This window comes from Telmatherina bonti (assembly GCF_933228915.1).
Source record: "Telmatherina bonti genome assembly, chromosome: 8".
Lineage (NCBI taxonomy): Eukaryota > Metazoa > Chordata > Actinopteri > Atheriniformes > Telmatherinidae > Telmatherina > Telmatherina bonti.
In genome coordinates this window covers 16204683-16227455 of record NC_136626.1, presented here as the reverse complement: position 1 = coordinate 16227455, position 22773 = coordinate 16204683, and the positions used below count along the sequence as shown (strand labels likewise).

General features: G+C 38.4%; 1 protein-coding gene across 1 annotated transcript in view; it reads left to right on the top strand.

Annotated features, from left to right (window-relative positions):
* Positions 1-4526: 4526 nt before the first annotated feature.
* LOC306759849 (glypican-5-like) overlaps positions 4527-22773 on the top strand; it is a gene marked incomplete at both ends in the record, with an annotated part of 56881 nt that continues 38634 nt past the window's right edge. Inside the window, 7 exons of the mRNA XM_079245596.1 lie at positions 4527-4704; positions 7637-7798; positions 15527-16074; positions 17983-18165; positions 19931-20085; positions 20198-20257; positions 20645-20767. Of these exons, the coding sequence (XP_079101722.1) occupies positions 4527-4704; positions 7637-7798; positions 15527-16074; positions 17983-18165; positions 19931-20085; positions 20198-20257; positions 20645-20767 (1409 nt within the window). The remainder of the gene's footprint in view (positions 4705-7636; positions 7799-15526; positions 16075-17982; positions 18166-19930; positions 20086-20197; positions 20258-20644; positions 20768-22773) is intronic.

Genomic DNA, 22773 nt, shown 5'->3' with positions numbered 1-22773 from the left:
TTTAAAGCAAAAAAACAAACAAACTGAATTTACGCCATTCTCTGTTCATGAACAGAGTCGATTGTAGGTTAAAGAAATTCTTGGTAGTGATGGCCAATCAGCTCTTGGCTTGAGACCAAGAATTGAGCCTGTCGACCAATCGTCTTTCGCAGCTATGTCAAAGTCCCACCTGACCACTACCAAGAATTGACCAATCAGACAACTTTCCTCATTCTTCGCTAGCAGAGTTTGAGAACAAAACACGAAGATTTTGTTTTCTGCTTGCAGCATTGTACAGTTTTATAAAGAATTTTACAAAGTAAGTAATTAATTAACTGATTTGTTTTTTCTGGATTTAAAAAAAAAAATCGAATTGTTATGGTGTTTGTCAAGCGATAGCGATTTCAATGTTTTCATGGTACTAATATCGATGATGTTGCCTGCCTGCCCACCCCAAGGAAGAAACACAAAATGTACTTTTATAAATTTGAGACACACACATCTGAAGATTTTTTTTTATCTCAATCGAACTTCCCTGAGACAAACATTGCTCTAGTAAGAAGAAATTCTTATACTCTGTGCAGCCATTAAAGAGTCTGAAGAACACTGAAGTTGAGGTAAATCATAGAGGTAGATGAAGACTTCAGATGAACTTCAGTTCCAGCCCGGATTTGGAAAAGGCTTTATTTACCTTTTGTGTGGAGTTTGCATGTTCTCTCTGTGAATGTGTGGGTTTTCACCAGGTATTCCATGTTGTGTGTCTAAAAGACAGGTTGGGTTTAGTTAGGATGTGATTTTATATATATATATATATATATATATATATATATATATATATATATATATATATATATATATATATATGTGTGTGTGTGTGTGTGTGTGTGTGTGTGTCTTATATATTTTTCCTATGTAGAAAGTTTTGTTTTATATCCTTTATTTTTATTTTTATTTTTTTATATATAGGTACCTCAGGTGGTGGAAGGCACAGAAGCAGGGTTTTCCAGCTTCCAGCTGCAAAAGGACAAACTTTTATATTTGGCACTTTGACTCAGAACTTTTTGTTTTGCCTCACAGCACTGCTGGGGAGACGAAGCTGAAAGGGAGGCTAGTGCCTTAGGCGCCACCACAGGTATTTTTCTTTATTCAGGATGCTCCATCTGCCCATTATGGCACCCCAGCTTGCAACAATGTCTAAACCCTCAAATATTAAAGCCACACTATTACAACTCCTCTTCAAGTTATTCCCTACAACACACAGCAGTACAGAGGGAGAAAAATGGAGACAAAGAAGGCAGATATTATGAAGGGTAAATACTCCAAAAAGACAGATGTAGTTTGCACCAAGTGCCACAAGGATGGGAAGCCACTGGCACGTTGCTGGTATTATGGTGACTGGTACTGTGAAGACTGTGACTGTGAGTTGGAGGCTTTACTGAAATTGTGTGAGAATGGCAAGAGCAAAAAAAAGTAGAAAATGAGTAACATCTAGCCTGTAAATGATTATCTAGGACTGCTGTGTCAATTATCATTTATTAAACAGCCCCCAGTTCTTTTTTTGTTGTTGTTGTTTTCATTCAATTTGTCATTGTCTGCTATGGTAAATTGTTTTTTTTCTTTTAGTTTAATTTCATACCTATTGTTAGGATAAATTCAGTTTTATACATGTTCTTTTGGAATTTATGATTATTGATATGACGTTTACTTCTTTGTGATCAGTGTATATGTTGTCAGCCCATATACTTTTTACTATGTGTATCTCTGATCACAGTACATATTACATAGATATATTTCAATTTATCGAACGCGCTGCTTTTATTGTGAAGCGAGCGGAAGTCACTGGGTAAGCCCGTGTGCGACTTCCGTTCTCGCAGCGTTCTCAGGTGAGAATTGCTGGGCTGTAGTTGCCGGCTCAGGCTTCCAGACGAGGGACCGACGTGTGTGTACATCTGTGACACGAAAACGTGAAAAAAAATAAATAAATAAAATGAAGACAAAGAAGGAAGTGCCGGACTATTGTTCATTCTAAGGGTGCAACAAATAAAAGACATATTAAGTTTTTTCAACACTTTAACACAACTAGCTTTAATATTACCGTGTTTCTCGATGATTACTTTCAATATTTCAAAATAATCCACTTCAGTGGATATCTATTAGTGAATCAAACTACTCTCACCGTTGAAGAACTAATACATAATGATTTGACATAAATACTTTCACACGCTCAAGGGAAGAGAAAAATGTTTAGATTTTTTTTTTCAAGGAGCTGAATACACAGATTGATATTAATAAAATACTTGCATATTACACATGCATATGACCATCTGTAATTATGTCCATGTTCTTGTGGTTTCACGTATTTGTCGTCGGTGTAACTTGCGATCTCTGGTTATGTTTGCGAAATTATGCTAGTTTTACAGCGACAAAAAAGTGATGGCTTGAAGTCCTGAGTGTGAGCGTCACAACCACAAAACATTTTTTTTCAAAATCACAATTTCTTTCTGCTAGCTAAGATTTGTCTGATGTCGATCCTTTTATCTTTTAGGTTAAATCTGCGTCCCGGGCTACTAGGTCAATGAGATCCCCAAAAAGAAAGAACACGGGATTTTGAAGAATGCTTGAAAAAGAAAAAAGAAAAAAAGAAAAAAAAAAGAATGGGAGGGGCTTCTTACGGGCCAGTGGCGCAATGGATAACGCGTCTGACTACGGATCAGAAGATTCTAGGTTCGACTCCTGGCTGGCTCGTTGGTTTTTTCTATTGCCAGAAATGGTGACAATGGACCTTCATTATCTGATAGGCTTGAATGTTACAATGAATACTACCGTCAAGTGAAACGACAATTTCAGTTACGTGGTGTCAACTGAACTATTATGTACCCGCCAACACTATTTAAAATTAGCATTAAAATTCTGTTGCGCAAGAACACCTAGTATGGTGCGATGTATGAAAGCTGCAAAGGGACAAAACTTTCAACCGTGAATAAATTCGAATATCATGTCGCTATTTCTCAAAGTGGTCAGTGAAGTCTATAACCAATTACTTTGTACATGAACAAATTAATGAAACTATTTGAGGAACTAACTTTTTTGTTGATGTATCAGCTCAAGAAAATAATTTCCATCATGTTTTAAGAAACCATTTGAAGGGACAACTAATCAAAGTGACAATTTAAATTTTTATTTTATTTTATTTTTTTAAAATAAAATTTTAACTTCATACTGAAAACACATTAACAGCGGGGGCAAACCCGGAAGCCACTTTGGTATTATTGTGTGTGTGTGTGTGTGTGTGTGTGTGTGTGTGTGTGTGTGTGTGTGTGTGTGTGTGTGTGAATATTTATTGGTATATTACTGCAATATCAATTGGTATATTAATTGGTATTTATCCACATGCTTTCGTAAAATATAGTATATATCGAGGGCCTTCATACAGATGATGAGGTTCCATTAGAGTTTAGTTCGGAGTTACATCAGGGTTTTCTAGTGTTAAAGTTTGACAATATTACTTTACAATTTAAAAAAAAAAATGGTAGCCATTACGTTCATGTAAACTTCACTGTACGGTTCAAACAGCCCTTTTTGGATAAACATTACGGCAAAACCTAGTTAGGTGAAGCAGAAGTTTCGATGGAATTTATTTTATGTGATGTCAAGTATTTTCTCAATTAAGGGAAAAGAAGAAGACCGCTGATATGAGTAATTTATTTGGCGTAGCCTACACGTTGTTCCTCACAAATCATCTTTGGTCCCAGATTCTTTTGCATAAAAAAAAAAATGTTTTAATAAGGAGTTCAAAACAAAATTGTTTCATAACTATTTAAATTAAATTAAAATTAAAACAAAATTATTAATAAAGTATATTAACCAAGTATTCTAAATCAAAACTCCATTATAATTAGGATACTTGTAAAAAAAAAAAAATCAATTTTTAAAGCTGATCCATGATTTCATTGCAGTCCGATTAAAAAACGCACTTGGCAAAGGAGTTTAAATATGCAAATACTTAAAATATTGCCCTACATATTGTGGAGCTCACAACGTCCAGCAGGTGGCGACAGTGTTCCTTTCCTCTGATTTAGTTTCACTTTAACTATCAGTTTAAAAGATTAGCTACCAGGCTGTTTATATTGCATTGTTTACGTGTATGCAAATAGAAAAAAAAAAAAACAACTAATACTAGTTTATCTTTGCAGCTGGCTGAATTATGAACAGAATGCCCACATTTTCTCATATTACATCACTGACCCGTTTTTTCTTTTATTAAGGATTATGACATAGCTGTTTGATGCCAGATTTAAAAGAATTGACAGTTAGACATGCGTTTTCTGTTTACTTTGGCAGTATCTGTAGTGCACATGTTAATTAAGTCGCCTAATTGAGCTGAAGAGAGGGAGGGGGGTCTGGGAGAGAGGAGGGCGACCAGGCTGACAGTGGGGATCCAGACAGACTTTCTGGCTGCAGATGAAGTTTTCAGTCACACTGCTCTGTCGGATTTTCAGGAATTCATATTAACCGTCAAGCTTTAATCGCCTGAGTGACATGTTGCGATGTTCCGCTCAGCCTTACAAAACGTGGACTTGTTTTGGGTAATTTTACTGCTTTTTGTTTTTCTACCCGAGGCTGGCTGTAGATCAGCTGATGCAGGCAGCTGCCGTGAGGTAAAGACAGCTTACATGATGCGCCAAATAGGCCCAGTGGAGCTGGTGCCAGAAAGACCGGGAACAGGTCAGTTATTCCCTTTGGAAATATTATCTTAACAGCTCTATTTATAAGCCAAATACTGTGGAGATTCCGAAAGTGTTTGAAGAATGGATGGTGATTAAGACCGTATATTTAACGAACATGGCTTATCTTATATGTATATATATATATATATATATATATATATATATATATATATATATATATATATATATATATATATGTGTGTGTGTGTGTGTGTGTGTGTGTGTGTGTGTGTGTGTGTGTGTGAAATATAAAGGACAGCTATTGTTTGTTGTTTACATGATTAATTGTGCATTAATCGTGATCATTCTATAAATGTTATAGGATATCATGGTATAATAAACAAAATAAAATGAACAATACTTAATTAATCCCCAAAGGGAAATTCATTAAATGAATTCATGAAGCCATTCTACTCATTTAGTCTAATTTAAGGTAATTTTACACATTATATAACTTATTTTTTGTTGCTTTAATTTAGCAGTTTCCCTCATGGGAAAAGAAAATTCATTTATGCATATCTTATGTATTATCTTATATTTGAATCTAGTTCGTTACCCAACACTGCTACCCACAGCTGCATTATTCAAACTTGAAATAATTCAAGCATTTTAGGGACGTGCTGCATTTGCATATTTTAAACCACTATAGCTTTGTAAGTGCAGGGCTAAAGTCCAACAGAGGATTAGCTCCTTGTTGCAGAAGTGAATCCTCAACAGAGAGAGAGAGAGACGGGGGGAGCGATAGGGTGGGGGGGGGGGGGGGGGGGGTATTTCTGCTTAACTCTGTCACTAGAATAGACAAGAAAATAAAGTTATAATCGTTGAATAATGTGGTTCAGTTTTGTCTTGCTTACAAAAGTTCATTTTTTATATTGCCTTTGAAAACCTGCATCATGTTCGCAGTGGTTGAGTTAAGAGTTCATCTATTTTTGGGAAATGTAATCATGAGTTAGTGGAGTGTATAGCAGAGATTTTGAATTATGTGATGTATTGTTCAACACAATATGTAAAAACTCGACTTTTTTTTCACTTATGTATGCACAGGAATAGAATACAATATTTTTTTTCCAGCAGCCATATGGCGGTCTTTTCTAGCCATCAGTAGAGCAGTAACTATGTCACTTGGCTGCTGTTGACTTTGCTGTGGCCTAAGTAACCAGATAACCTACTGTTTATATTTCTACAATGTCACTCTTATTACTGCACAGCAAGTGTGTCACATGTTTCGGATTGCTTACAGCTTGATGGAAATATAGTGATCTTTTTACATCTTTGCACAACTAATACAATGAGGTTTCTTGTTCTGGCTGCTGATTATATGGCATTACCAAGCAATCTCCATGAAGATGATGAAGAGTATTTTTTCTTTAGAACTGATTTTCTGTTCTTTCATTAAACTTTATAATCATTGGATTTAAAAAAAAAAAAAAAAGAGAGAGAGAGAGAGAGAGAACCTGGACACACGGTGTACTTCCTAGAAGATTTCTGATGATTTCACTTGAGTAACCAAGAGTCCAGTTGTCTGCAAGCTTAAGAAACATCTTCCAGTATGGCAGGAAAATTTTTTGTAATATGTCAGATGACAGCAGGGTGAAAACCCAGGCAGGCGGGTCTTCAGTGCACTGGCAGTTTTCTGTAACTGTTTCAGATTAAAACCGTTACAGTTTCTATGATTCATGCAGTTGTCTTAAAGAATTTTCTCCAATGACGTCTGGCTGGGTACAACTTTCAAAAACATTTTCCAAAATGCAGCACAATAACAGAAAATAAACATGTCAACAATGTGCTCCATTATCAGTGAGTGGTCGTACGGTCTATGGATCTGATGTTGGTGTGTGCCACATATCTTCACGATCCATTCCTCTCATCTCTCTTTCCTCTTGATCTCAGTCAGCTGCTTGACAGCTTGGCTTACAATAGTCCATCAAAGTCCGACCGTTCCACGCATACACACACAAACACACACCGGTGCGGCTGTGAAGTGCTACCCACAACTCATGACATCTTGTCAGCTCCCTGAAGGCACACAGTGCATTATTCACTCAGGTCATACACACTACAAATCCTTAAATCGATAGACTAATCAACAGGGGTGAGTCCTATCAGCCGCTTGATGTTCAGAAATGAGGAAAACATAATATTTTTTAATGATTACAACCAACTTTAGGAATTAATCATTCGCGTCTTTAGTGCATCTGTAGTAGTTTACACACATGAAGCAAGAGTAAAATAAAGGAAAAGTACACTACAGATTGAAAAGACCTTTCATTAATGTGAGGCAGGTTATTACATGTTGTTACCATGTGAAATGCAAATTAAACCAGAATGAATTGATTTCTTTTCCTCAAAAATTAATGGGATGAAAAAATTTTTTCTCCATCAGAGATGTGGACTTTTGAACTTTTCATCTGAGCTCTGGGGTCAAGAAGACACAGTGTCAATTATTTCAATGAATAATTTCAAATTTTGACCCAACAGTAGTAGTCCCTGTTTGCTTCAGTCCATTTTACACGATAAGAAAATAGTGCTGCATTTTAGGATAGTTTTAGGATAGTTCACATGTGGCTTCTTCTTTTCATGATGGTTACTGGAAGTGTTCCTGGGCTCGTTCAGTGATTTCCATGACAGAATCCTGAAAATCACTGCATGTTTCAGATGAAGTGCTGCTTGAAGAACTAAAAATCATGTAAAGCAAACACCAAGCGTCGGCCATGTTCTTTACATGAAATTTAGATGACAATGTATTAAAATCTTTTCCTGTTTCCCAAATAACAAACATTACTCTTAATTTGTAGATGCAGTTTTTCCCAGAAATTTCAAAATGTTTCAAACTTCAAAATAAGAAAAGTTTTTCCCAGGCTGCTGAGAGAATATCTGAAAACACCAGTAATGTGCCCAGTTTTGTTATTGTTGCTCTTTCCATATTTTAGGGGAGTCTCTTCGGGTGTGTGTCCACTCTGGGCCAAGCTGCTGCACCAGCAAAATGGAGGACAGTTACGTTGCAGCTGTTCGTAGTGAGACACATCAAAAAATGCGATCTTACAGTTTTGAACTCAAGTACCTGATTACTGGACACACCAAGGCTTTTCAAGGTAAGAGGAAAGAAATGCAATGGAAAAATGAAAAAAAAAAAACCAAACAAACAAAAACAGGGAAAAGAGGGATATTTCAATGTTGAAGGTTTTTTTTTTTTTTTTAAAATAAAAGCAATAATTAATGAGAAGATAATGTATTTTTCCAGGCACTGCTGGCTGCTGGTAGAAATGAACCTTTCTGTTTTACATTGGACTTAACAAAGCTTCACATTAAACACACTGTTGTTTCGTCACTGTGTTTTCTAGGATGTAAAAAAAAAAAAAAAATCACTATTACTGTCAGCAGCTTGTGCAGCATTCTCTTCTTGTTAACCAGTTCCAGCAGTCCCAGAGTTATTCCCAGCACAGAACCAGCCTTCTTGATCAGTCTGTTGAGTCTCTTTAAATCTCTGGCTCTGGTGCGGCCACCTCAACAGATGGCTATAAAGCTGATTGTTCTGTCCACAGCAGACTTGTAGAAGATGTGCAGCATTTAGGTGGAGCCAATGATATCGGATTTGTTAAGGAGTACCAGCTTTGTCCCGTCTTGTAGATGCTTCTGCCTTGCATTTCTGGTCTTGTCTTTCATCTGGCTTAGTCAATTCCTCCATCACCTCCACCTCCTCGCCCAGGATTTAGTGCTCTTTTCTTTTGCTTGTATGCGAAAGAAGATGATTATTTCCGCACCACATAAAAACTGATTTATCAGTTCTCTGTACTCAGCTTTTTGTCCAACTGATACATCCTACAGCTGTAGATTCGCTAGAGTGATTCTACAGATGACAGGACTTTGAGCCGTATTGGAGGTCTGAGATGTACAAAGTTGAGAAAAATGGTGAGAGTGTTGCCCCTTGTGGTGCTCCATTGCTTCTGACCACCATCTCAGACACACCTTTCAGTCTCGTAAACTTTGGTCTGCTGTTAAGGTAGTCATAAATCCAGATGGTTTCGGAGATTTAAGGAGCTTCTCACACAATAGAGAAGGCTAAGTTGTATAAAGTACGATTGAGACATCAAAGAGCATGATCCTCAAAGTTCTGCCTTAGTGGGCTCTCTGAAGCAGGTAGATGATGGCGTCTTCCGCCCCAAGCTCATTACAACCTGTAAACTGGAATGATCTTGAAAGGTGTTCACCTACTTGGTGCGATGAGCCAATGACACTCTCAAGGACTTTGATGATGTGAGATGGGCAGCTTGTCTCCAGTCACTTGGTTCAGGTACTTGGGATTTTTGGAAACTGGAACAAGAATTTCTTGTCTCTGTTCTCTCTGTCTCTTTTCCAAAGCTGGTTCTGAAAAGGTGCTGAAGAATCTAATATATAGGTTGTTTTAAGCAGGTGTTCAGAATCTCCAGGTTTGACATCTGGACATGTGGCCTGGTTCTGGTCCAGTTTTTCCAGTTGATTCTTCACCCAACTGCAGGGAACAGGCAGACTAGAGGCGGAGGCAGATGAGATCTCAGTGTTTCTGCTGTCAAGGGAGATGAGGGTGTGTTAAGATCCATCACTGAGCTGCAAGGTGACAGAGTGTTGGTGTGACAGGAAAGATTGTGGGGGGAGGGGGGTGGTCTATTGAAGAGCATGTTCATCTCTCTGTCCACATTTCCATCAGTCTGATCCCTCTTTAACTTGAAGCTTGTGATCTTTTCATTCCTGACCACACATCCCTCATGCTGTTCTGCTGCAGCTGACTTCTAAACTTTTTCCTGGAGTCTTTCTTGCACTTCTGAATCTTTGTTTGTTTTTGCATTGTCTTCCGTAATTCCCCGTCTCCCTTTCTGAAGGCTTTCTTTTTTTTTATGTTTAGCAGCTTTTTCAGGTCACTGGTGATCCAGGGCTTATTTTTGTGGAAGCATCTCACTGTTTTTGTTGTGACAATACTGTCCACACAGAGTTTGATATAATCCGTCACACACTCAGTCATGGCATTGATGTACTCCCCATGTGGTTCATAGAGGCCATTCCAGTCTGTGGCGTCAAAGCACCCTGTCAGAGCATCTTCAGCTTCATTAGATCAGGTTTTAATAGATGACTGGTTGCTCCTGAACGATGAATGTCAGAAGAACCAGATTATGGTCTGATCTTCTTAAACGAGACAGTGCAGGGGAACTGTGTGCATTTTTAAAATTTGCCTAAAATAAGATACCTATTTTCTCCATTGGAGCAGCTGACAACCCATTAAAATGTTGGTAAAGTTGCAGAGTGGGAGACGTCATTGGAGTCTCCAGAGATTGGAATGAATGCATTGGGATGCTGTGATTGGAGCCTTGCAATGGCAGAGCTGGTGATATCACAGGCTGTGTCTTCAGCAGTACCAGGAATGATATAAATTGAGACCAGAATAGCACAGGTAAACTTTCTGGATCCTTTTACATCAACATGTCAAGCATGGTTAAAGGAAGTATACCTAATTTTATTTTAATCATGTTAACAAAGATGCTTTTTTACACAATATATAATGTGGTAAAAAAGGTAATTTTATTCAGAAAAAAAAAAGAAAAAAAAGAAATACTTTTCATTGATTATGTACAGAACAGTATTAGGGCCACTACACAAAAAAAAAAAAAAAAGAAAGAAAAACTTTTCATTGATTATGTACAGAACAGTATTAGGGCCACTACACACAAAAAAAAAAAAAATCTGAAAAACGCCAGAATTCTATTTTCTCGCAATTATTATTTTTTCTTTAGTGGCCCGAATACTCGTCTGTAATTATGCACATGTACGAGTTGAGGCCTTTTTAGTTAGTGGAAGCTGCTAATGTTAACGAGCTTCTAAACTTTCTCTGATGGTGTTTCTCTACCGCTTGCTAAATGAGGGGTGTTGCAATACCAACCGCACCGCGTCTCCTTGTGTTTTGTACAACAGATCTTGTAAACAGAATAGCATGACCACCGGGGTGAAAGCTGGGTTTCCTCCGCTGGTTTTCACTGCATATAAAGCAAAACAGTAGAAAAGGTTAAAAACTGCAGGAGTGACTAAAGAAGGAATAAAGCTTGTTTAAATCTCTGTACCTGGACCATGTTGTTGGCTGCTGGCTCTACCTCTGGTGGTTTTACAGCATCAACCTCTGTGTCTCTATACTAGGGGTGTCCAGTCCTCGAGCGTCACAATCCTGCGGGTTTTCCGTGTATCCCTTCAGTAACACACCTGCCTCAAATGAATCAGTCATTGGCTGTTGGATCATTTAATGTAAGCCACAGTGCTAACCACTATGCCACCGTGCAGCTCATGTTTATTAATTATAATACATAACTGCACCGTAATATAACTAAGCTACGTTAGCATTTAGTGTGCAGTCAAACTTTATATGAAACAACCAACGCAAACTGCTTTACATCAAATCATCACGTTCAGTCTCAGTGGCCGATTATATCCTACTTTATTAGGTAGGAATGTTATTTTGTAATGTAACCTGCAACATCATAACATGTCATAATCCTGTATCTGTGTACTGCGTCATAGCCCTTTTAGTTAGGTTTGTAATTTATGGTAAACTAACACTTCTTATGAAAGAAATGGCTTGTTGTGCTGTCATTTGCACTGCAAATGAAACCATTTACTGGAACCAAAACACTGGAAGATTCAAGTTTCCTCTGCAAAATTGTGCATGAGTATGAGATGTGCGCGTTATAACATGCATGTCTAGTGGGAGGAGAGCATAAGGGATAATAGGATAATAGGAGCGTTTCTCGGTGGGAGAAACAGCCATGGGCAGAGTTTACAGCTCAAACTAAACTGTTCTCCTTTAAAACTGAAGAATCGGGTCTTCAAAGTCTTAAAGCGATGTACAGATACGTCAGAGTCCAGGATGTGTTCATGGAGCCATGTCTGCTTGAAATTCATAATACTGCATTGCCTGTATTCAGGTTGAGACCTTGTTAGCGCCTCCAGTTCATCCATTTGGGTTAACTAATCATCTCACCTTAGCCATCACAACAGTTGGAATAAATAGTGTGAATTTCCACTGTTTTTCTCTCCCCCTCCCTTCTGCCCTGCATCCTCTTCCCTTCCTCTACAACTCTACAACATTTTGGAATGATGTTATTTAGCGTAATATCTTGGTTTTGGAGGTCTATTTCAGTTGATCCTGCTGGGAAGTAATTGTTCTGTTGCCATTAAAGCACTTCATATGTCATTAAAGAGGCAACAGAACATGGACAAATCATTTGAACAGCACATTTTTAAGGCCAAGTTCTGTTGTAATAATTTTAATATGCTTTTTTTCTGTCTGAATATGACAATAGGGGGGATTGTTATGAACTAACTTTTAACATATTTTCCTTTTTTAATTGTCAACTGAATTAAAAAAAAAAAAAAGTATAAAATATGTTCAAGGGTATTAAGAATAAGAATTAACTTTGTGCATATTTTGATCATTTGGAAAAAAAAAAAAGAAAAACTTTTTTACCTCATCTGATCCATATAATATTTATAGGTTTCCTCTTAAATTAATCAATGCCAAACAGCCATATTGTGTGATTAAAGGCGAAACCACAGTGGCTTTATTAGCAGCTATGATTTTGATGGTTTCACAGTTCTGTCAAGAGCCTGTGGCCCCTCTGTCATTCTTACTTTGTGTGCTCATCATGAAATAGCTAGTTTGTGTCAGGGTGGTGGTGCAAGGCCAGTTTATTTTGTGAGGCGCCACAGTGGCTAGCCAAATAAACAACTGATGTTCGATTGAGTCTTTGAGGGAGCAAACTCTCAGAGGGAGCAGTGGAAAACTTTGTTACAACTCTCTGCTCTCTTTCTCTGTCTGTCTCTCTCTGTAGCTGCAATAATCAGGTTTTGTTCTTGACCAATGAGATAGCGAGGGGACGAAGAATGTTTACATTCAGTACGTATCCGCAGCAAAGTGTTGTTGCTGTGGGCAACAGCCGGTCTCTAACGGGCTGCTCTGAATAGAAGGAAGAATACTCTGCTTGTCCACTTGTCTTTCAACACTATTCACCGGTGTGTGTGAACAAGTGTGTGTGTCTATGAGTGAGAGAGAGAGGGACACAGAGAGAGAGGGAGAGACCTCATGTTTGTATGTGTTTGAGTGCACGGATGTGTGCATGTGTGTGTGTGTGCTCATGGAGTGTGGAGATTATGAGAATAGTAAAGTTGATGAAACCCAGTAGACAGACATGGCAAACATCTACCTCAAGTTTTTTCTTTTTCTCTTTTAGCTCCTCTGCCTTCCTGTACTCATCCATTCCCCCTAAACTACATCTGAATATACAGGCTCAGTTTCAGCTGCTATTTATGCCCAATAGATGGCTAAAGCATCTGTGTGTATAATTAATGCCAAACACCCATACACAAAGAGGGGCTGAACAAAGCCAAAACTGCAGCAAGGAATGAAAGACAAGTGCAAAATTTGCTGCACAAGCTTAAAATTGAGCTTTTTTAAAACATTGAGATTTAATCACTTAAAATACTCAATCGCTCTGCTAAAAGGATATTTCCTTACTCACCTCAAGCTAAATGTTAGATTTAATATGCTTGCAATAAATCTTTTTTTTTTCTTTTTGTCTGAACACTGCAGCAATTTTTTTATGCACAAGACTTTTATTATTGACTTTTTTAAGAGTTGCTGAGAAGAACCTGGCAAACGCCTTGTATGTATCATAATTTACACCATACCGTAAAAGAAAAAAATAGATATGTAAATGTGCGTATGATAGTTTTTTTTGTGATATAGATTAAACATATCTTGAATAAATGACATTTTCTAGACATGGATGTTCCTGAGCAGCTGAGCTGAGCCTCAAAGGATCCCCTCATGAAAGTGCAGCAATTATAACCCACTGGAGAAACTAAAACATGCCCAGAGCGGTTGTAGTCAGGCTTTATTTACACCCTGTGGATTACTTCAGTGTGTGTGTGTGTGAATATGCCTGCATGCTTGCCCTCTTTTCCACACTGCAGCTGCCCAATCACAAAGGGTAAAGAGCTAATCACCTGACCCCGTGTGGGTAAACTTTGCTGTGTCACTTGATCCTTTCTTTACTTGGGTTGCCATTGCCAAGACATGAGTATGCAAATACATAAACTGAGACCCTCACTCAAAGTTTCAAGCTAAAGAATGTATCTGCAGATGCTCAGCACCTCATCCTCTAATAAGCATAATAAACATTCTTCCAAACCCAGCTGCTAAAATGTCGCTGCTACCTTTTGTCAATTGGAGCTATAAATTGATCGATTCTTTAAAAAGCTGCTGTTACTTGGAGGATCGGGTGACATCAAATGTGAGCCTGAAATGCTGCAAGTACTGAGGCACAAACGTGAACAATGACTGGCTGTCTTGGTTAAGCTCATGGATAGATTTGTGCTGGTGTGTGTCAGGATACCTTCAGACTGACATCATCCTTTTTTTTTATTTGGCAACTTTCTGAAACACACATTGTCTGTCATCGTGGACTTATAGCCTCTGTAAAAAGAGGAGGCTGCTGGCCCCCTTTCTTAGACCCGGTCTGACATAGGAAACAGAGCAGATCATGAAATTGGGCCTCTCATTATCACCTGACTAAAGATAACAGGGCAGTGAAAACGAGCTCAGGGATGAATTAAGTTGGAGCTATTTTGGACGGGAAGCGGCAGGATAAAGTCAGTCCAAGGTCACTTAGGATGTAAATGTATGTTTAATATGTTGCTTTTTAAAAACTTTTTATAGTACTCTACTTAATACTATGAAAATGTGCAGACGTTTGAATATTTTACAGTATACCAGCAACCTTTTTACAGTGTAAGAATTAAGTAGAGATCATTGTATTCATTTTCCAGCTCATTTCTTTGCTGTTTGATTCTCTTTTATTTATTTATCTTTTGGACAACCCATCCAATAAAGTAGGAGCGCCCTTGCTTGAATCCAAGACTATGTCTACTGGGCACAAACAAGTGGCTCATTATGTTCGTGTACTTGGGCGTAACTGAGGATCAATATGCAAAACTAACATGAAAAATAGAAGTTTAGATTTAGCAAATGAATACCAGACCAGGTTCAAGTGAACAGTTTCGTTTAGTGATTTCCAGTCTGGGAGACGTGAGATAAATCTGCGTCTTAAAGACGACGAAGGACACAGGGAAGAAGTAAAAGTATTTATACACATTACAAGAGCTCTTTTTTTTGTTTCCAGGCTATTTCTAATCCTATCTTTTTATCTGAAATAATTAAAAGAGAACTTCGAAAGAATGACTATCAAAAATCCTGTTTTTTTTTCACAACGGTGACATGATGATTAGACAAAACAACTTTTTTTTTTTTGCCAGCAAGTACCATTGACATTTTCCTGTAACAAGCCACAGGATCCTTTTAGGTAGGAAAGAGGGATGGTTTGGGTGCATTATTTTCTGCAAGTGTTATAATTATTCACATGAAACAATTGTGAATAAACACATGTTCATACTTTTATTATTTTATGCTCAGTGAAATTTGTCACTCCCTGGTTGGCTAAAGATGATAGTTAAGGGTATTAATGAAAACTAATTGATTAGAAATATTCTCTCTTCACATAGATCTGTTTCCCTCAGATACAATTTTCACACTTCACATGCAGTTGCTGTCATATTCTTTAAACATAATACTCCTGGTGGTCATACTGTCTTACATTCCAGTTGCATGTTGGAATCAGAACAATGTTTAATGATTAAGATGTGTTCTCCTCTTGCTAACTATTTATATTCTCCTTGTGAATATGATCAGGAATAAGTTATTTGTTTAATAGCAGTCTTTGTTTTTCCTGCTTTTTCCTTCATTTCAGACACCTTCGAGTCGCTTGTGTCCTTCACATCTAATCTGACCAGCACTCTATTCGATAGTGCCTACTCCGCTCTTGCATCTGACTGCCGTCAACTCGTGATTCAGCTGTTCAGCGACATCAAACGCCACCTTTCTGGAGACCCCAATTCTTCTCTGGAGAGTACTGTGCGTCGGTTTTACGATGATCTCTTTCCACTGGTCTACCGCCGTGTGCTCAACCCTGGGTTCGGCCACATGTCAGCGCTTCCCCAGTCCTCTCTTTCCACTAATCATGATGACTGTCTGCGGATGACACAGCAGGATGTCAATCCGTTTGGAGTCCATCCTCGCCTCCTCGTCAGCAGCCTGTCCCGTGCACTCAGGCCTGGTCGAGCGCTGAGTCGGCTGCTAAGGCTTGCTGGAGAGGTTGTGAATGCAACCGAGAAGGCCACATTATCCAGAGAATGTGGGCGGGGCTTGGTGAAGATGCAGTACTGTTCACACTGCAGAGGACTGACACTGATACGGCCCTGTACTGGGCTGTGTGTAAACATAATGAGAGGATGCTTGGTAAGTCTAATAATGCTTGGCCACTAGGCAATAATTCATTTTAACATTGAAGCCTGTTTGTACAGGTTGCTGTGGAATTGTGTACTTTTGTCAATGTATTAGTGAGGATTTCAAAGACACAGTACAGATCTTTTGCAATTTTCTCATTAATATGCCCTAAATCGGCCGCTAAATAGCATCCGTCTTGCATCCTACCTGTACCATGAGATCTTATCTTGACCCTTATCTTTTCTCTTATTCTGTCTGTTTCTTTTTTTTTTTTTTTTTAACTTTACTCCTCTCCTTCAACAATATTTTCTGGCTGAATCAGTCAAAAAACAGCCAGTATCTGTATCTGCTTGCCAGTATGCAATGCAGTGTGTGAAGCTAAACGTCTCGCAGCGTCTCGGATGTAACGGTTGTAAAGTGCGACTAGTCAGTCTCTGGATGCAACGCTATAGTGATGGCTCCACATATGCATATACTAGATATCAATTGGCTGTCAAGCGTGTCTGGAAAGCGGAGTTTAAAGATCTGAAAGTTGTGTTATTCGTCTGAGTCATGCATCATTTGGAAAATTAAAGATTTGTCATGGTTTTATGAGAGGGTGAGGCTTAGAGTAGCATAAATTTTATCTTTAGAGTTAGAAATATTATACCTGCATCACTTTAAAGCTTATTGATTTAGATGTTTATTCTTTCTTGAAAAATCGGTTATGACCTGTGTTCTGTGTACATTGACAAAAGGATTTTATTCTTGTTGCTGAATCCATGCAGTTTCTTCCACTACAGAAATATATGCATTTAGTGCACATCCACTTTATCGTTTAGAGATCACAGCCATGGTTTTCAGCCTTTTTCCTTCCAATAGAATATTTTGCACTGTAGACAATTAAAATCCTATTTTTCTTTGTTTTTTTTGTTTTTTTTATTTAATAAATGTTATCCTTTCACTCATATATTTTCACACACATTGTCTTTCACACTCGTAAGCCCATCTATGCCTTAAATTTAAGCAGTTCAGTCTTTCTAAGTCTGCTAGTTTCTTATGAGTCTCATTTCCCGCCTGTTCTCAGATTGTCAGATCAGTTAGGAGTTTCTCATATGCAAGCGACATCCATCGGGTCCGAGAGTCATGGACTACATTAAGGACCAAACAAGGACCAAACAGTAACAAATACTTTTAACTTTGGTGAAAATCCATTGTATTTACAAGGAGAAATACAATGCGCATAAAGTGAAAAAGTGAGCATAAATGCCAAGATGGCGGAGATCTTGTTGCCATGGCAACGTGTGTATTATTGACTTTTTTGCTTGTCTTGGGGTGTTACCACAGACCGTATATGAAAGATGGACGGAGCCTTCGGCGGTTAAAAGTGAAGCCTTTGCGGAAGTGCATAAAACTGCAGTTCTCCCTTCATCCACTAGGGGCTGGCTGCAAAACAGAGCAAATCCCCATAGACTCCAATGTTAAAAAGACCAACTTCACGGCAGAAATAAACATGTTTACAGCCTGGTTCAAAAAAATCCATTTTCAGTTAATAGGTCAGGTTTACCTCCATGACTGTTATGGGGGGAATGAATTTTTTTCCAACTCACCCCTTTAAAAGTAATATAATCTCGAATTTCGGCATATTTAGGGGGGTGTCCTTTTGTTTGAAAGGTACCCAACCTCATGCTTCAAGTCAGAAGAGCGTAGAACAACTGCAGTTTTTAGCCGGTTAGCAACATGACTTAGCGTTAGCTCGCTTACCTCCGTGAGCTGGTTAGCTCCTGTTATCTCCAGGTTAGCTCGGAGTTTGCTCGATGTTAATCATCCACCATGACGCTCACAGCCCCCCTCTCAGCTCTACCTCGACCCTTAAGACTTTTCATTTGACCTTACTGTTTTTCTGAATCTCTTTTTTTTCCCCATTCTCTCTGTTTCTAGGTGGGTGTATCTGAGCTAGGTGCCCCTTGGGGAAGTTTGGTGGTTTTGCTCCAGCGGTTGGCTGCTACGTTATCAACCAGCAGCAACCACAACAGTATGGAGTTAGCTCTATTAGCGGTCCGAAACCATGTGAATGATGCTATATTGCACGCACAACTGCATGGGCCACGCATCACAGCCACAGTAAGTAAAAGGAGTGGTGTGGTAGTAAAGGGATTACTTTTCCCTGTGCATTAATTTCCTATTAAAAGAATTTTTTTTTTTTACATGAATATCAGCCTCTATAGGAAAAAATAAATAGATTAAAGATATTAAATAGGATCAAACTAAATCAGAAGAAGCTACAGCTCATTAAACATCATCACTTATATTCCCTAATAATAAAGTCATTTGAATTGTGGACACAGAGTGAGAAAGACTGGGTTTCTTTCAGCTTGCTAGCTGGATATCCTTACAAAAAGCCTTGTACCTAGATGGGCTAAAAACAGCCTCATTCTTCAGTGAATCTGGGGTTCCCCTCAGTCTGTGTGTGTCCACATGAATGTGTATGTGAATGTGAATACAGATCCAGTGCCAGACAAAGACTGTGGTTGGCGGGACAACCAATACCCAGAATGCAGCTTGCTTCTGAGTGATGAGAAAGTTTCTGTGGCTAATCTGTGGACAAACGGAAGACACACAAACACATGCATGCATGCACACACCGTTGGAGGAAAAGATAGAGTCACGGTCCAACACTGAAAGAACATTGTGGACTTAGTGGAGTAGATTCCTGAGAGGTAAACAAACATACACAAGCATTTTAATTGAACCTTTTAAGAAAATACCACTTCACTAAATATTTGATCACACGTCTTCCTCATCTGAGACATTATCAAAGACTAGTTGCTTAAAATTCAGCTGAGTTGTGTGGATTATGCCTGCTGTGTGAAAATTTGGAAAATGCCTGCGACATGAATTTTGAGAGAGAAGTGATGTCGAAGTGATGGCGCAGTTGAGAACAATGTAAAACTTGTGCAGTGGAAATCACAAACAAACTTCCCTCAAGACCATTCAGGAAAAGAAGATTCTGAAGGGTTGGAGAAGGTCTAGTCTGATCCAAAGTTCAGCCTAAGAAATTTACATTGAACAGACCTGATATATGTTAAACTATGAACCAGCTGCTAACAAAGCAGAGATTGACCATGGCATGTTGCATCCAATGGTATGGGGGGATGTTTTAAAGGAAAAAGGCAAGTATGGACTCACTTAAAAAAAAAACAGTCAGATCTAGATATCAAGAAGAAATCATTTGTCAAACGCTTGAAGGTTAAAAGTAGACAGTTTGTGCAACAGAGCAAGAAGCTTTTTGCTTGAAGAATGAATGAAAATCTCTCAAACAAGAGAGAACAAATAGAGGTGCAAGACTTAAAAAGATGTTACTCAAGCCTTTTTCACAGGCGAAACAGTCCACTAACAGCTGCTTACATTCGATTTTTTAAAGGAAAGGAGAAAGTGTTTCAATGAACGCCACCACTGTGTCATATGACGCAGTTGCTGAATGTTTTTATATTTGGCTCCAATCGGCATTGATGCGAAATCAGCATCAAGGTTGCTGGGGTTCTGGCTGATAGTTTGAGCACAGCTTCGTTTTTTTTTCCTTCAGAGAAACATGTCTCCCAGCTGTGATTTCCTGTTCTGACATTGACAGAATATGTGGGCACATCTCGATAAGATTGCTCCATTTTACCCAAACCTTTTGGTAAACTTGTAAATTGATGTCTTTTGATACAAAAATAAGAATGTGCAGGGAAACCCAAATTCTGCATCCTGTCCCTTTATTTATTTATTTGTTTGTTTGTTCTATTCATATACAAATTTGTTCAGAACATGAAACACAAAGAGAAAAGCTGATGTTATCTGATGGGCTGTACATTTGCTGTAACCAAACAAACTGTGTGCACCACAGGTGGAGAAAGTGTGTGGACCCCAGGGACCTGGTCTTATGATAGCAAGTGTTAGGTTAGCTCACCCACAAACGACAACTCTCACAACTCCATTAATGAGATCATCAGTGACTTCACCTCCCTCAATTCGACGGCCTTTGCAGTTGCAGTCCAAAAAGTAAGTTACATAGATGTTTTAATTCTGAATGGATGTGATATCGATTAAGATTCTGTTGTGCTTTACAAATGAATGAGATTAAATTGGATTGGATTTGTCTGTTTGTCTGCAGGTCATTCCCTCTTAAAGGCTCTAGAGGAGACAAGAGTCGAAGCCTAAAGAAATTGTCCAGGTGATATTTTTTCTTTTTTTTAGTGAAGCGTCAGAGCTTTCTCAGTCATTAGTTAATTGATATTTAATTAAGTCTAATCACTTGTAAATTTACTTTAATTTTGCAGAATTTGTTCTTTGTAATATAAGCTCAAATAAATCATTCTTCCACTGACTTAACTATGGCAACAGTAAACCTGAGTCAAACAACTAATAAAATATCAGATTTTTATTACGGGGCATATTAATAAGCTTTGGGTTTAATTCCCTACCTCTTGTCTGTTGGAGTCTATTAAAGGACTTTCACTAAGTCAGAGAATTTGACATGATGTGTCTGAATAAAAACAAAAGCATTTCCTGAATCACTGAGCATAATAACTTACCTGTGCACAACTTACAACTTTTTCAGGGAGTTTGAGGGCTCCATCCAGCGGTACCAGTGGTTTTTCTCTGAGCTGCCAGAGATGCTTTGTGAAAGTGAGATGGAGGTTGAGCAGCACACATGTTGGAGCGGCCAAGATGTTGTAGAGAGGTAGGTATAACCTTCTGAATCGCTGGCATGTAGAACAGTAGCCTTGCTGCGAGTCTCTGTGGTATTCAAGACTTATAGCTTACATAATTTTCCCTGAACATTGTCCAAATATTTCTTTAGTCAAATGCTTAAGTTTGGTCTGAATTTCAAGGTTCTGGTGTCCATCAGTTAGAAAACAATTACATTGCAGAAGTTAATTTTAAGCAAAAAGGACAGGCTCCTCTTCTCGCTGTCGTCTTGCAGTAGAGATTCCTTTCCTTATCACCCTCACCTTGTATCTGTCAATGTACATATCCGTGTCCAGTTACCTGATAAAGACCTCTAAATGAAAATTCACTAAAAATACCAAGTGATGTCTGATGTGCTTACTTTTCCCAGGAGCTGGTATGTCTTAGGGAAACATCTCACAATTTTATGTTACAAGCTCCCCCGGCAACCCTCTCATCCATCTCCTCAGACAGATTTCAGGAAATTTGATCTTCTGAGATTAATTTCCAGGACACACACATGAGAAAAGGGTAATAGAGAGAATGAAAAAGTAGAAAAATAGATGAGAACATCAAGGATTTCTAATAGGCAAAAAAAAGTCTAGAATTCTTGAAAAATCAGATGTCTAAATAAGTTAAAAACTAATAACAGCTGGTAGTAAGCTACACAGATTCCCATCTCCCCAAATAATTCAAACCTAAAACAGGAAATGTTTAAACAGACTCCATGTAGGTGATAACAAGCAGAGCTCCTTGAAGTATCACATTTAGTATCATACCAGTATGTAAAATAGATGAATTAGCAAAATGAACTGACTGTGGAATACAAGTGCAATACGTAAATAGTCTCACATCACTGGCTCAATAAATGCAACTTCTGCCCTTTCAGGGCCACAAAATGTCAAAGGCGTTCACCTTTCATAATGATGGCATGCTGACATTTTGCATAATGTTGAACTGTCCTGCATGTCAAAAATTTACAAAAGTACATGATTCTCAATGCTCCAAAATCCTTACATGACTCAGCTTTTCTTTGCAAATTGTTCTGGATTACTTGCTTCTTAACGCTATATTGTTACAAATGTGAAATAGCACAACAATAACGGTATATGTCCGCAAATGATTATATGTAGGCAGGAAGGAGAGGGTGGTGGCGTTACTAGGATGTTAAAAGAACCAAATTTAAGTCCAAATGTTGTCCAACAAATTTTCACATTTTTAATACAATCATCTCCAAATCTCTGGGCACTTGTTGTCACACTAATGCAATTTGGACGAGGACCAACTCATTTGTTACACATTGTCAATAGAAACTGACCAGCATTTCTACAGCGGCTGTGATGCATTTTAGTCTTACTGCTGATGCATTGGGGTCTGTTTTTGATCCCTTTTAGTAATGACTCAGACAACATTTAAGCTGTTGTAAGAACTATTTGTAGTTTTTGATTAAAATTGATTCAACTTATGTTCAGCCTCTTGCAATGCTGTTTGGTAATAGAATTCTGCCAACCCAAATGAAACTTGGTTCGTCCTTTTTGCAGGACTTTATCAGCATTTAATAGCAGAAATGCAAGTTCTGTTGTCAGATTTTCAGTCTTTTTTATTTTTAATTCAACAACAGACAATAAATTAGAGGTGTGTATGTGTGTATGTGTTTGTGTGTGCACGATAGTGCATGTGTGTGCCCATTAGTCTTGTTACCAGTAGAAGCTGCCAATGTAATCACCATGAGAAAGACTCTGGAAATGAACTCTCTCACCTTAACAACCCTGTCACCCCCCTGTCCTGGCAACTCTTAGGACCAACACACACATGCACACACACACATGCACACACACACACACACACACACACACACACACACACACACACATGCCTACACACGTATTAACATGCCCCTCCTCAATACACAGAATGTGCGATATTGACATCTCACTGCACACGTATTTCTACAACGCACACATCCAAAAAAGAGACAGTTGAATAGCGTGTCGTTGTCCTCTGGGGATCACTTACCAT